Source organism: Anas platyrhynchos, chromosome 34 (assembly GCF_047663525.1).
Source record: "Anas platyrhynchos isolate ZD024472 breed Pekin duck chromosome 34, IASCAAS_PekinDuck_T2T, whole genome shotgun sequence".
Lineage (NCBI taxonomy): Eukaryota > Metazoa > Chordata > Aves > Anseriformes > Anatidae > Anas > Anas platyrhynchos.
Window position 1 is genome coordinate 4,721,376 of NC_092622.1, and position 15,215 is coordinate 4,736,590.

The 15,215-nt window shown below is 39.3% G+C and overlaps 1 protein-coding gene and 1 long non-coding RNA gene across 3 annotated transcripts; one reads left to right on the forward strand and one right to left on the reverse strand.

Moving 5' to 3' along the window:
- Positions 1–7: 7 nt before the first annotated feature.
- LOC140000866 (serine/threonine-protein kinase RIO2-like) lies at positions 8–7,916 on the reverse strand. The gene is made up of 8 exons (XM_072031836.1): positions 7,784–7,916; positions 6,845–6,961; positions 5,751–5,926; positions 4,131–4,138; positions 1,891–2,082; positions 1,402–1,494; positions 380–522; positions 8–306 (listed from the first exon to the last, which is right to left on the reverse strand). Exons 1-8 carry the CDS (start codon positions 7,914–7,916, stop codon positions 8–10), a joined length of 1,161 nt encoding a protein of 386 aa, XP_071887937.1.
- A 435-nt stretch (positions 7,917–8,351) lies between these two features.
- Positions 8,352–14,085, forward strand: LOC140000842 (uncharacterized). 2 transcript variants are annotated; one of them, XR_011806085.1, is made up of 5 exons: positions 8,352–8,807; positions 9,127–9,215; positions 12,550–12,612; positions 13,157–13,274; positions 13,456–14,085. It is a non-coding gene; the product is annotated as an uncharacterized lncRNA (long non-coding RNA). The 2 variants fall into 2 exon arrangements; XR_011806084.1 differs by having other exon boundaries at positions 8,352–9,215.
- Positions 14,086–15,215: the final 1,130 nt, after the last annotated feature.

Genomic DNA, 15,215 nt, shown 5'->3' on the forward strand with positions numbered 1-15,215 from the left:
TAAGTATTTACCTGTAAGGTCTCAATTCCTTATTTAAAGTTGACAAGTCAACCAGATCAGGGCATTCATCGTTGTCCTTATCACTGCTGCCCTCTGTCTGATTTTCAGCAGCATTGTCAGGTATTCTTTTGTGCTCAGAAAAACCAAGTGCACAACTCTCTGCATCTTCACTGGACTTCGAAAGCACAGGCTGCCCTTCAACCTTTTCTAAGGCTGAACTCAACTCTGACATACTCAGTCCTTGTGAATTTTCACTACTTTCTGTGGCTTCAGCATCTTCACTGTGATAACAAGTCTTCAGAGGTTCTGCTTTCAGAAACCACTTCATATATGAAGTCTGCATTGTTTTCTTTATCTTGGCTGAGGAAGTTGGCGTTACTTTCAGCATCTTCTACAAATTCCCTCTCCTCTGTTGTATGATCATCCTCATCAGAGCACTCTGGGAAAAGCAGCTCATCATCTTCCTGCATTTCCTTTGTATAACCACTGGCAGCAATCTCTATGTCAAGAGAACTCTCTCTCCTGAAAGAAATAGAAGTGAGCTTTCTTTTAATATATCAAATCATTATGCTGTATTTTGGATTAAAAATACTATCCAGTTAGACTATAATTACCATGCTATTAACAAAAAGAGTATACTCCATTGGAACATAGGTAACATATTACAGTGCAGGGCTTTGGGTAGTTAGCAGAATGTAGCCTGACAGAACCAGACTTTCATACAAGATGATTCCATCTTCATAATCAGCACTTACTGAAAGCAAACAATTTGATTTTAACAAATATAATACTTAAATTATGCTTGTGCAAACAGAACGATGAAGGACATGTTGACACACACACAGACAATTCCCCTTTGAGAAAGGGCTCAGAGTGATATAAAACCCTTTTAACTGAATCAGCTTTGCTCTTAAAATATGTGAGAAAATTGTTTGCTTTTCAAAAGGGACAAGCTACAGTAGGAAAATTTTGAAGATAATATTTGAAGAGGCGGTCACCACATGTACTAGCATTTTGAAAATTAAATTTAAAATTAAAAACTAAGTTAATACTTGATCCCCCAGGACTGTTAAATATGGTTTTAAGAGTCAGAGAAACTAATTCTGCGTCACCGTAACATTTACGGCATTTGGATGTATCTCCTTCCCCTAGCTGCAAGAGGTAAGACAAAGGAGACAGCAGATTTTAAGACGTGCTTCAGTTTTTGGAAACCACTTTTAGTAACTGCCAGTGAAGAAAGTATGTATCCTTTTTACTGTAAGAATGACAAAAATATTTCAAATTGGCTCTTTTTCCCCCTGTTCACTTCTAAAATCATCTCTCAGAGGCATCCATTTTTCTCAGAAAACCAACGTAACTACCATAACATGGGGGAATTACGAGTCAGCTGGCATTTTTTACCTGATATCTTGGAATGATGGGAAGAGCTCACTCTCATAGTTGAAGCATTTCTTAAAAAACTCCTTAATGCAGTTAACATCCCTGTCAAAATACCTGTTTAAAAAAGACAGAATTGTAAAAATGCAATAATCAAGGAAATTAAGTCTACTGGTATGACAAACTTTTACTCTACTTTCTTGCCTTTTATTTGAATATTAATAACCATCAGTGACTCGAAGTGAGAAAGTACACGTGTAGGTATACATACATAAATGCAGATTATTTCTATTCATTTCTTAATTGAAAGAAATAATATTAACTGAGAAGCAATTAATTACACATTTATCCTAAGGAGATTTCTACTCATTCATGAAACAAATTGCATTTGTAATGTATGGTGAAAACAGTAGAAAAAGAATTTGAAGCAGGCTTATGAAAACAAATCATGGTTGACTATTTGTTGTTATCAGCACTTAACTGGTTTATTTTGCATACATCATTTGTACGTACCATTCAGCATTTGGATGTGATGTTGATATCATCTGAGGGAAATCAATCATAGTGACATGATCATCATTATCCAGTATGAGATTAAATTCATTGAAATCCCCATGAATCAAACCATGATTGCCAAGTTTTACAATTAGATCCATTAATTCACTGTAGACAGCGGCAGGGTCTTCGATGTGGTGTACTTGGCATCTGGAAAGTTAAATAAAAAAGAAAATATCCTGAACCCTGAAGGAATTAATTTAAAAATATAGACAAGGCATATGAGTTACATCTGAGAGAATGACAGGGTCACAATTTGAGTCGTAAGGGATCTCCAGAGGTTACTAGTCCAATACTCTGCTCATAGCTATGTCAATTCTGAGATTAGATGAGACTAATCAGAGCTCTACCAATGCGGGCTTGAAAGTTTCCAGGGATGGAAACATACTGTGCAATCTCCACCACACTGCCCTCATGGGGAGAAAGCTTCTCCTATCTCCAGGTTAAATCCCTCGTTTTAACTAAAGCCCTTTGTCTCTTGTACTCCTATCAAACACGATGGTTATGCTGCCTAATTTAAACAATGGATCAGCGAATTTTTATGTCTGGATTGTTTTAGGTAACTTAGGTCTTCTTGTATTCAAATGCCATTCAAATGTCTCACAAAAAAGTGTTTTCAAGACTAAGCTGGGGATAAGGCAAAGCCAAAAAAAAAAAAAAAAAAAGCTTAAAGCACTCCAGAATATACTCCAGCATAAACTCCAGAATAAAAGCAAAGTATATGTTTTGCCCCAAAAGTGCGCAGAATAGACATCACCTTATTTTTACAAGCAGAATAAATAGGCAGCTGTCTTATTATACCAGGAGCTGTCAAGAAGCCGTCATTTACAGCTAATTTGTGATATATTTTGGCCTGAATGCAACACTGTAGTGTTATGAGAACATATCAGTTGCACATACAAACAAAACACAATGGAATTCAAGCAGCTCTGTAATAGGCTGCTGTTGAATATTTTCATATTAACAGCAAAATTAATTGGTGACATTTCTTATAGCCAGAGGTCTGTATCATAAAATATATCATTTGTTCTTTGAATTTGGAAGTCATCTAAACTGGTATCTTCTGAGATGCTGATCACCTGAAATAATTTCTCATCTAGTACAGCATCTCCTTCAGGAAATGCTTAGTTAAAATTGCAGAACTGGGATAGCATGGTAAGCCTCACCTGCAATGCCCACATGTAACTTTAAAGCTTTCTGTCTACAGGACAGATGTGGAACTATTTAACAAAGGCGGGGAAATGGGATAGAATAAAGTCTTAAAAGGCACTTCTTCAATGTAACTCTTCAACTGTATACTTTGGGATTAATTACACTGAACCTTTGTTACTGTACATTATACAGAGTATCAAATAGCTATTTTGCATTCTGCTATGGAAACAAAACAAGCCATTCATTCACATACAAAATTCAACATTTTTTCATGTTTCTGGATGTTGAAAAACTGAAGAAAAGTAATCTTCCTTGAGCAAAAAACAGCGTTCAATGCACACAAATACATAAAATAAAAAATAAAACAAACAAAAAACAAACACCCCCCAAAAAAATCAACACAGAAGTTCTACAATGGCAACTGTACAAGTTGTAATCCTACCTGAATCTTTACCACAACATGGATCATGAACTGGAGCTCAGAACGTGGAGGATACACAACTCAATACTGAATATTTGATATACTGAATATATCAATATTGAATATCATTGAATAGATAACATATAGAACATAAAATTTCTGTGTAGAAAATGGTTGTAGCACTAACCTCTGTATCACATTGCTCCTCTGATGTATTCCGTACTTAAAAAAAAAAAAAGTCTATTTCCACCAGTCTTTTTGGACAAAGAGAGTATGTTTTTAGTTTTCCTTCTCTCACCAATTTCTCCAAATATAATGAAGCAGAACCCTAGCTGTTCTGGGCCTGACTTTATTCATGCTTTATTCAGCATGATCAGAACTGACTCACACGATAAGGAAAAACGTCATCCCTGCTGTCTTACTGAACCTATCGTTGTTAGGGTTTCTGTAAAACAGACTTCAAGCTTCCAAACTTACTAAGGGTAGCCATCAAGGAGTTCCATAATAACTGCATGCCTGTTGTAGTCTACAGGTTTTGGAACAGGAAATCCTCTGTCATACAAAGCCTGGAAAGAGACAACATATTGAAAAAATAAAAGATAACCATTAAGAAAACATTACATACCTGACAAACTACAAATATAAGATAAGCAGTTAAGCACCATTGCGGAAGCAGCATCCTACACATTATTCAACTGCTAACTGTAAAAGTCAAATCATGTGCTTAAGGAGGAAGAGCAATCTGAACTTTCACTACTAACTATGCTTCTGTATTTTCCAGAGTTTAGTTATCCTGCAGGTGGCAGGAAAACACAACAGGATAGAAAAACAGCAGAATCGTATCTGGTCTGTTAGCTTAAGAAACCACCAGCAGATAATTGGGAATAGGGTGTTAGAAAAAGGTTCAACAGTTCTTGTAAATACAGTTTGGCCTGGTCAGGTAATCCACACTCAGTCTCAGTAAGGCAAAAGTTTCTTCTTAAATATTAATATCCAGTATTACACTACATTAAAGATTAACTAAAGGTAGGCCATAGTATTTTGTAGCTCTGTTAGCTTGCTCTAACCATATTTACCAAATCATTCACTTGATTCACAGAATGGCTCAGGTTGGAAGGAACCTTAAAGACCACCTGGTTCCACCCCTTCTGCCATGGGCAGGGACACCTCCACTAGACCAGGCTGCTGAAAGCCCCATCCATCCTGGCCTTGAACACCTCCAGGGATGGGGCATCCACAGCTTCTCTGGGCAGCCTATGCCAGTGCCTCACCATCTTGAGCACAGAATTTCCTCCTAGTATCTAATCTCAATCTACCATTATTTTAATTTAAAACTGTTACTCCTTGTCCTATCACAACACTCCCTGAAAGAGTCCCTCCCCAGCTTACCAGTAGGCCCCCTTAAGTACTGCAGGCTGCTATTAGCATTCCCTTAAGCCTTCTCTTCTCCAAGCTAAATAACCCTGACTCTCAGCTTTTCTTCACAGGAGAGGTGCTTCACCCCTCTGATCACCTTTGTGGTCCTCCTCTGGGCCCACTCTAACAGCTCCACATACTTCTTGTGCTGGGGGCCCCAAACCTGGATGCAGCACTCCAAGTGGGGCCTCACAAGGGCAGAGCAGAGGGAGACAATCACCTCTCTCCACCTGCTGGCCACTCCTCTGTTGATGCAGCTCAGGAGGCTGCTGGCCTTCAGGTATGCAAACAAATACTTCTGGCTTATGTCAAGCTTTTCATCCACCAGAACATCCAAGTCCTTCTCTGCAGGGCTGCTCTCAGTGTGCTCTCCTCCCAGTTTGAAACTCATCGCTTACAGACCTAACAAATACTCTGTAATTATGTTTGTGGAAGTGATCCAAATTGACAAGACTAAAATACTAGTAGATACTTCACGAATTTTCCCTAGCATATAGTCTTTCCTAAGACAAGGTTAAGTGAAATGGCGATAGTTTATTCACTGCCTTTATTAAGACTCAGATGACTGGACAGCTTCACCTGAAATTTTATGGAAATTGCTTCAGTTCCATATGACTTCCATGGCAAAGTTTGATTTTGTCACTTGAAAGTATACAAAATGCATCAGCACTGTCATTCTCTGAAATGTATACTTTAAGTCCACTAAAAAAAACAAATAAAAAGCATACATCCTAACATATACTGCAAATATGAAGTGATGAGAAGATAATCTGAGAAGTACATTCCAGACTATTACATCGTTGTTAATATGGTGCAAACAACCACCTACCTTCATGTAGGCAAACTCTTTCATTGCTGCTAGCCGGGATAAATACAGCCATGACATTTTGTGCCTGTGCTTATGGTAGTCACGCTTATTTTTCAGGCTGCGAAAGGAAGTTCTTCCAAGCCTGTGCAATTTCATTGCAAACTGCTGCTCGTCTTCATTTGCAACAATATAAATATCTAGGAGAAAAAACAGCAGCACAGATCTGAGAAATAAATGGTATCTGACAGGTATATAATGCAACAGTGCAGTGAGAAATCGGTTACTTGACTTCTTGTAACTGCTATTTCTGGAATAGCAAAGTCTACTACACTTCTTTTAACAGAAAAGACAACCAAATTTGTATATTATGTATTACAAATCTGAACAAGAAGAAGTCATTGGTGAAGAGATTATGCTGCTCCACTAGTAGAATATCATAGAATCATTACGGTTGGAAAAGACCTCCAAGATCATCTGGTTGAACCATCCATCTGATCTGAAACATATTTCAGACTAGGGGATAAGAAGTAACTTAATGGCACACTAGAAAAGACTTCTCCTGACTGGACAGAAAACTCAAGGTACCTCTTACTTTAAAACAGTGTTAGCAATTGGCTATGTTTCATTTTTACCATTTGTCCCCAATAATCCTCTTTTTTTTTTTCGTCATTTTTTAATGACAAAAGACATGCTGTGCCAAATTACAATCAACATATGAGCATGAGAAACCAAGATAGCACTCCAATAGTTTGGACTGTATATTACTTTTTTTTTTTTTTAGGTGGGATGAAACATTTGATGTTAATCTTTTTGACAGAAGGCTTCAAAATTCTTTGCAAGTCACAAGACAACTGTCACCTGTTTGCAAAATACCTTTTAAGGAACCATCCAAGAATTGTACAAAATGGTCAAAGTGGAACAACACTTGTGAAAAAAATCAGATGTAGTCAAGACTCACACAGAACTTGAAGTGACCATAAATTTTGGTGTTTGACAGATTAACTGATATGACTATCCAAAGGTAAATTCACCAAGTTTCCAACAAATTAACAAAAATACAGACCCATTTCTTCTAAAAAAAAAAATTATATACTGAAAACACTTTTTTAAATTACCTGATTCTTTGCCAACACCCATCTGGTTTCCAACAGAACTGATGACTTGCCGGGAAGACAGAGTTCTCAAGGCAAGGTAATCATATCCTGCCTTAGTTAACCGATAGCCCTGGACAGCTAGGAAAAAATAAATTACACAACATTTCATTCCATATTATGCATGTGTTTCTTTTAAAAGAAGTTTCATTTTGGTCTCTCTTTTTTTTTTTTCCTGCTTATGGTACACAACACTCAAATAGTATTTTCACTGTTGGCTAGTATCAACCCAACTTGACAGTAAGTTTAAATTCGTGCAAGCCTTTTGAAAACTAACTGGATAAAAAGTAGACATTTTGTTAGCCCCTTGGTAACGCAGGCAGTGACAATGGTTCAAGTTGCATAGGATTACTTTGAAAGATGATTACTTAGGAGACACGGCAAGGATTCAGGATTGTTTCAAAGACCTAAACCAAACCTTAATGGTCTGAAAAATGGAGACAAAAAGGAGATGAATTTCATGAAGACTCCCACATTGTGCTTGCAAAGCCAGATGCAAGTGCAAGACTAAAGGAAATCCAACGCTACTAACAGAATGGGACAGAATAAATACTACTTTAGTGATCGTTCCTGACCGGCTGAAGGTATAAGGCTTTTGCAGTCCGCTCCAGTTTGTCTGCTGTAAGACTGTAACACATTTGGGCTGATCCCTATGTGAACTTAAATACTACCTTAGCTAACAATTATTTATTTTATCCACGAATTTGGACGAACGAATCCATGAATTTCAGAAATCACCAATACCATTTGTTGCTGAAGGAGTTCACATTCCCCAGCTAGCCCCAAGGCGAGACGGGGCTCACAAACGCCCCGGATACCCGAATGACCAAGCTACCGCACTTCTGTGGCGCTGAAGAACCGGGAGGGCCGGGAGGAGGCTCCCAGCGCAGGCCCCACACTCACTTTTGGTCCGCTCGTAGGCCAGGAGCTTGTGCTTGGCCAGCTCCCGCAGCACCTTGTTGCAGCCGCCGTGCTTCAGGCTGGCGATGGGCGCCACCAGGCTGCCAGGCACGATCTCGTGGTTCTTCATGCCCATCTCCACCTGCCGGGGGGCGAGAGGGAACGGTCGGCGGCATCAGCGGGGAGGGGACGGGAGGGGAGGGGGGGAGCTGCGCCTTCCCTTCCCTTCCCTTCCCTTCCCTTCCCTTCCCTTCCCTTCCCTTCCCTTCCCTTCCCTTCCCTTCCCTTCCCTTCCCTTCCCCTGTCCCCGTCCCGTCCTGTCTCACCGCGGTGAGCACCCTGAAGTGCTGCCCGCTGAGGTACCGCAGCACGGCCACGTTCAGCTTCCCCATGGCGGCCGCGCCCGCACCCCCCTCACAGGGCTGGCCGGCCTCACGCGGACGCACCGCGCATGCGCACGCCCCCCTCTCCCCTACCTCGCCCTACCGGCGGAGCTTGTTTTGGGTCCTGGCAGCTACATAGAGACGCGTGTCCTCCGATGTATCTTCGCATACCGAGCCGGTAGCAAAGTCACTTACAACTCAAAATAGAGACAAAACAAGCCTCTACGAATCGAGACAGAATAAGCCTTAAGGTGATGGCTTAACCCCTCGCTCTACTCTAAAAGAGTTAATGGGGTTGCATGTGTATCTGCCCAGACCGATCCAGTGGGAACACCACCCACGGCACCAGACACCCAGAGCGCTGCCCCCCGGCTGCAACTGCGCATGCGCGGCCACCGCCCACGGCCATGAGGGTGTGTGTGGGGGGGTGGAGGCTCCCAGTGCGCATGCGCCTGGCAGCCCCGCTCGGTGCGCACGCAGAGGGCAGTGGGGCGGGGCGGGGCGGTTCCAGACCCGGGGGTTGCGGGTTCGAGTGCCGGGGCGGACACGTTTCTTCGCCGTGACACCCCGTTATTGCCATAACTAATACCGGGGCCCAAAGAGGCAGAAATACAGCTGCAGCCATCCCATCCGTGTGTGGTTAGGTAGCAATACCTGGGAACAAATCATGTCTAACCTGCGGTGTGATGTTGCTCACGGAGGCTGGTTTTCCATTATATGTTATCACGGTTACCTCTGTCTGCACCGGTTAACGCGAAAACGCCCAGCAATGTTTCTCAGGCGCTCAAATTTTGCTCGAATTTTGCAAATTTTAGCTGACAGAGCTGCAGCTCGCGAACCGCTGCCTCTGGGGGGCGGCAGTGTTTTAGAGATGAAACTGAAGTGTTTTTTGGTGGTGGTTCCTTCCCCCTCCGTCCTGCAAGATGGCATGGCAGAGAAATTATTTTCTGGTTTCTCATGTAGGTCCTCGTGTAGTCCTTCTTATAAGCTGCCTATATGGACTAGTCTATAAAGTATTTCTGCTAGAAACATGAGGAATATGTGACTGCAACGTGAGTATCCAAATGAGGTAACTCCATGCAAAAAAAGGGGATGTTAACTCCCTGTATAATCAGCTAATTAAGAGGCTGGCTGTTTCAATATATGCATAATATAGTGGACAGTAAGGCTATCCAGAATTTAATTCTTGGCTCTTAAGGCATCTGGAAAGTTGAATTTGTGAAATCAGATCTTAAATTTCAGCATGAACAGACGAACAGTTCAAACAAACAAAAAAGCAAAAAACAAAATGTGATCTTAAAGTCAGAAGTTTAACCATGAAACTTCTCTAGAAGTCTGTACTGATGTAACTGTTAATAAGCACTGTAAAAAATACTGTTATTTTTGACTGGTCAGTATACTTCTAAGGACCTGGCTGACATCATGAAGAATACACATAAGTACATTCAAATTTTTGTATTTTTAAGCATTATAGGTTTCACCCATTTTATATGCATGCATGTATATGTGTATGTACATGAATGATCATTGTGGTGTCAGAAAAAACTCAGTGTTTATAAAGTTTTTCTAATGAATAGCAGAATCCATGCCAAGTGTACAAATGCTGCACATTCTCTTCTGCAAGGAGTTTTATAAATCCCCAAAAGCTGTAGGTTAGTGTAAGGTTTGAACAGTGCAGTTCATATAGTGGGCTCTTTCATAGTAGTTTTAGGAAACTACTGTTCTCAAGATAGATATGAATGCTTAGCAGTTTTATTGCTTCAGGTGTTCCGTTTCAAATGAAAATTAGTAATAAACCTAAAGGGAATAGATTGTGGGAGCGTTAAAGTTTATAGTTTAGGTAATTGCTAAGGTGTGTGAATTAGTAAAAAAAAAAAAAAAAAAAAAAAAAAAGTAATTGCTGTATGTATAAAGAGCCCACAGTGGTGGCTCTATGTTACCTACATGTTTATATCTGGAATTTTAGATCAGCATTTGGCACTTGTCAAGGAAGTGTTTAGTCACTTCATGAGCCTTAGTTGGTGGTCAGACAGCTCCGTTTGCATTGGAGTTGAGGCTTGTCTGATACGTGTGAGGTCTAGCTGGGGTCTATTCCCCCATCGTAGCTGAAAACAGCCTCCAAAAGGCTGTAAAGCAGGGTAGTGGATATTTTTAGAGTGGATAACATGGGAACCTTTCAGCTTTAATTCAGTGATACAGAATATTTAACACTTAAGTCTTTCCTAAAATACTTACTAATTCAGCTTTTCAGATTCTTTTATTTGTTAAAAACTATAGGGCTTGCAAAGCACACCATTATTTTAATGCTCATGTTGAGCAGTATGTAAAGCTTAGTGCTCGTGCAGTACATTAGTGAGGTTTCTTTCCACACATGCAGGCTTCTCAGCTCTGCCTCATCGTGGTGGTACTGCTCTCATTAGTAGGGATAAACATAAAGTCTGAAAGGTTGGCTCGTTTGCTAAGCTAGTTAAGTTTCTTATGTTTGGTGAGAGACTTCCAACAAGTTCTATACACGGTAGTGTGTTTTTTAGACATTAAACATTTAACATTAAAGGCAGGTAACAGCCCCTTCCTGCAGACTGAGTGGTGCTAACTTAAGGTGTGTGGCAGTCAGAGGTGGGTACAAGTTGATGCCATGTGGTAAAATTGTATACATGTATATGCCATTGGCAGTTCTTCTGACTGGTTACTAAGGTTCTGTAAGCCAAATTCTATAATCATCAATCATCTGTTGTTTGCAAATGTCTTAAGGAGGGCAATCATTTTTCTTTGTCATTGTGATAACTGCTTAGTTTTCAAAAAAGGAAGAAAAGACAGAGAGCTTTATTATTATTATTATTATTATTATTATTATTATTATTATTATTATTATTATTATTTGAATTTGAATTGCTGTCCAGCCAGAGACATGGGTGCAGAGGGAGTTTGTCTGTCAGATGCCATTTAGAGAGCTCTGGTACATAAATTAGAGTGGAGAGATCAGAATGAGCCTCGATACTACTTCATTTATTTGATCACAGTGTGGGGAGAATTGAGACTTTGAAGCCAGTTTCTATGTGTTCAGATGGAGAATAAAACCATGAGAAGAAAAAGAGTAGAGCTCTCTCCTGGGCATAGAAAACTGGCAGGCTGTGACAAAGCGAGAGCTCTCAAAACCTTCCTATCAAACCTCAAACTTGGACCTGTCATTTTCTGGATGGCCAGTTTCCCGCCAGCCCACCTATTAGGTCATTAGAGATTGGAGGTATGTCCCTTCTAGGCCCTGGGTAGACTACCAGAGGGGCAGTGTCTAGCATCAAATGAACCTAGCTGCTCATTTTTGAAGTAGTAAGGACCTAGTGTCAGAAACTGGTTTTGTTATTTGAGCCAGGTTCTACTGACTGCATATGATTGACTCCAAGCCTGGACAGATATTCTCTCCACTTGAATACGTCTTTTACCAGAGCATAACAATCAATTAACAATCAATTAACAATCGACCTCATCGCAGTCTACAACTTCCTAGTAAGGGGGTGTCGAGAGGAAGGAGACCTTTTCTCCATTAACACCAGCAACAGGACCCGCGGGAACGGGGTTAAGCTGAGGCAGGGGAAGTTTAGGCTTGACATCAGGAGGGGGTTCTTCACAGAGAGGGTGGTTGCACACTGGAACAGGCTCCCCAGGGAAGTGGTCACTGCACCGAGCCTGTCTGAATTTAAGAAGAGATTGGACTGTGCACTTAGTCACATGGTCTGAACTTTTGGGTAGACCTGTGCGGTGTCAAGAGTTGGACTTGATGATCCTTAAGGGTCCCTTCCAACTCAGGATATTCTATGATTCTATGAATTTACGCTGACATACTTCTCAATTTTTATGTTTTTCCACCTGTAGATTGCATCTCACTGTAGGCTGCATTTTAGTCTCCTAATTTATTCCCTGATTTTTATTTTTATTTTTGTACCACCTCATTAGTGAATGTAGAAGAAAATGCATACTAGCTGGGCTGCATCCGGAAGTGCAAACCAAAGTGCTATAGATAGCATGAATGTAGGAAAAACACACTTCATTGTCTTAATGAAGAAAAATAAGCTTTAAACTGACTTTAAATATGTCATAAGACTTCATGGTATTAGAAAACATGCTAAAACAGGCTGAAAAAACTATTATGAATCTCTCGTTTTCCAATACATTCTTAGACCAAATCCTTTGAGATTCAGAGCTATTGTCCTCACTTTAATGTGACCTTCTTTAATGCAACCTTATAATACCTTGAATATACATCTCTATGAGCCTGTGATAATATTAAACAATCATAAAGTCAATTGTTTTATAACTATTACATTATGAATTCTTTGTGTTTGTGGTACACTGAAAATTTGTTCATTGATCTTTTGCTTAATTCTACAGATACTTTTCTTACTACAGCCTGCATACAGAATGTTCTTTAAATGAGCACAGAATGTGCTTCAGGTAATTTAAAGGCTTCCTGGCTATCTTAAAAATTATATTGATTTTCACCTTGAATATTCACCTGTCCTTTATTTTTAGAGATATACAGGGAATGTGGGAGGGGAAGTGCGCCTTTTCCCCTTTTTTTTTTTGTCACTCAGCACAAGGACAGTTATTGCCCAGCAATAACAGTATGTTCCATTTAGAGTCCAAAGCACTAATATCATTACTTTTTCTCTAGCTTTGATGTAAAAAAGATCCTGATTGTGGTTACAGAATCATAATCCATCAGTATTTATTTTGAGGAGCTGTGAAGCCAACTTTTAACTGCCTTTGTATTCTACAGCTTTTTGTTTACAGCCTTTCTTCCTCTCTTTTTTCAATCTTATTTTTAGAAAAAATATAATAATGTTGCTGATAAGAGAAATGTAGCAGTCTTTCAGGCAAGTAAGAATAACCAGTATTAAACAAAAGGTAGAAAATCAGAAAACTATTGGCTAAAAGCTGCTATCTTGAAATGAGACTTGTTTGTTTTCAATAAGTAATTTTCTTATTTCTCTTCAAGAATGAAAGATTCTCAGTGAAAGCTAGTAGTTAAAATTAATATCCACTTGATGTGAAAATGGAACAAACATCAGAAGGACCAAGCATTTTGCTTGGCTAAAGAAACTGCAGTTCTCAAGGTAGGATAATAATTCTAAGTGAAAAATTTTCGTTTTTAAATACTTTTAATATTTCACTTTTAGAATTTGCATTTGCTTTCAAAAAGCAAATGTGGTTGGATTAGAAGGGTGTAAACTTGTACGTTCTCGTTTATTTTTAAAAGTGTTAACTTAGGATTTTTTTATTTTTATTTTTGAACAGAGGAGGAATTTATCTACGTTGGGAATTTGTTAATAGATAATTGATGTATACAATGGATATGCATATACCATTTGGATTTTTTTTCTACTGTAGCTTCACGCAATTTTTGGCATTGTAATCTTTCAAGATGTCAATGCTTCTTTATACATTTCATGCGCTTATATGTAAAGTATGTTTAAATAAGCCACTGTTTTCAGTAGATCCTGCTTTTTCAGTGAAACTCGCGTTTTGAATATTGTGGTTGTCAGAATTCTGAAGCAGCAATGCAATAAAAGAAGTTGTATAAGATCTTTTATATACAGAAACCTAGATGTACACTTTGCATATATGTATAAGTGCTTTTCTCTGGTTACAGTGTTTGCAGTCTAGTGCTAGTAATCTTTACTATGAAAGGACTTTCTATTTTTAATCCTTTAGATAATTTTTCTTTATAAAGAAATATAATTAAAAGTGACTTTATTGCGAACAGTTTTGAAGTGCTGAAATTACACATGCTGCCTATTTTTCAAAGCCTGTTACTGCTAATGAGTTTTTTATCATTATTCTGCAAAGAATGGTGATGTTATGAATTGGTATGTTATATTGTCAACAAGCATTGTTTTTGAAGAAAAGGTTTGAAGATATTCAAAACTATCACTGTTGCAACAAATCTATTGCTTTCTTTTAAATAGTTGCGCCATCCATTACAGTCCTTTGAATTCTGACAGTAATTCAGGCAAACAGGAGGAACCAAAGACCAGATGATGCTTGTGTAGCAGGCATTTTTCTGTTCATTGCCAAGTGCACAGTTCACTGTTCGGTCACCTGTGTCGGCTGGTTTAGTGCCTTTAATGCAGTTCTCTGCATGCTCCCTATTCTATAAAGCTTACTTGGGGACTTCAGACATGGCCTGTCTTATTATTCCCTAAGGAAGGGTAAGGCCTTTACTGTCCAGCTGGAAGGATCACTAATTAGAGCCCTTGCTTTGGCACAGAGTGTGTCAAGCCTGCAAGCCTTCCTGCTGGGATCAATGGCATTCATGTTTGCTTTCATGAATGCACAATGGACAGGGATCTTGGCAAAGAACTGCCTATTTAGCTTGTGCTGAGAAGCTGAGTCTTCACAACATTTTAAAGTAATTGTAGAGGTAGAAAGGGAGCTATAAGAATACACCCTTATTATTCTGCTCAAAAAAAAAAAAAAAAAAAAAAGAAGAAAAGTATTCTCTCTAACGAGAATCCAATCCGCAGTCAAAACCCAGCATATATTTTTGCCCACGTAATGCTCGTAAAGAAATTTAGAGTCATTACTCCTCTATGCTTGCAACTTTCTGAGAATTTAGGATACATTTGTATTTTAACCATCTATAAAAATTTAAAACTTACCTTGCAGTAAATGCAAACTCTGTAAGCAATATGATTAATTCAGACTATGTGTGAGGTGTTGCCATTAATAAATAATGGTTATTGGCAGGGCAAATGCTTCATTTAATTCTTTCTTTTTTTCCTCTTTCCCTTTAGAGACAGGTATGTTTCTGCAAAGGGGGTAAGATTTTTAAAATGAGCTTGTTTTGGCATGTATTTTTCATGGAAATACAGACTTGGGTCTGTATTCTGGAGTGTCTCTTCAGGGGTCACCCAAATACACCATGAATATTATTTACCAGTAAAACAGCTTGACCGTGGCAACTGCCAGGTGCCCACCTAGCCTCCTCCAGCCTCCCACACCCTGTCCTTGACAGGGCAGGGTGGAAAAGCTCCTAACCTGTGATAAGAACATGG

Excerpts from the sequence above, each read along its gene's own strand:
- LOC140000866 (XM_072031836.1), bottom strand. The coding sequence starts at position 7,916 with ATGGGCATGAAGAACCACGAGATCGTGCCTGGCAGCCTGGTGGCGCCC. Across the intron at positions 6,962-7,783 it reads GGCCTACGAGCGGACCAAAA|CTGTCCAGGGCTATCGGTTA; the intron begins GTGAGTGTGGGG and ends ATTTTTTCCTAG. Across the intron at positions 307-379 it reads ATTTGTAGAAGATGCTGAAA|AACCTCTGAAGACTTGTTAT; the intron begins GTAACGCCAACT and ends TTCTGAAAGCAG.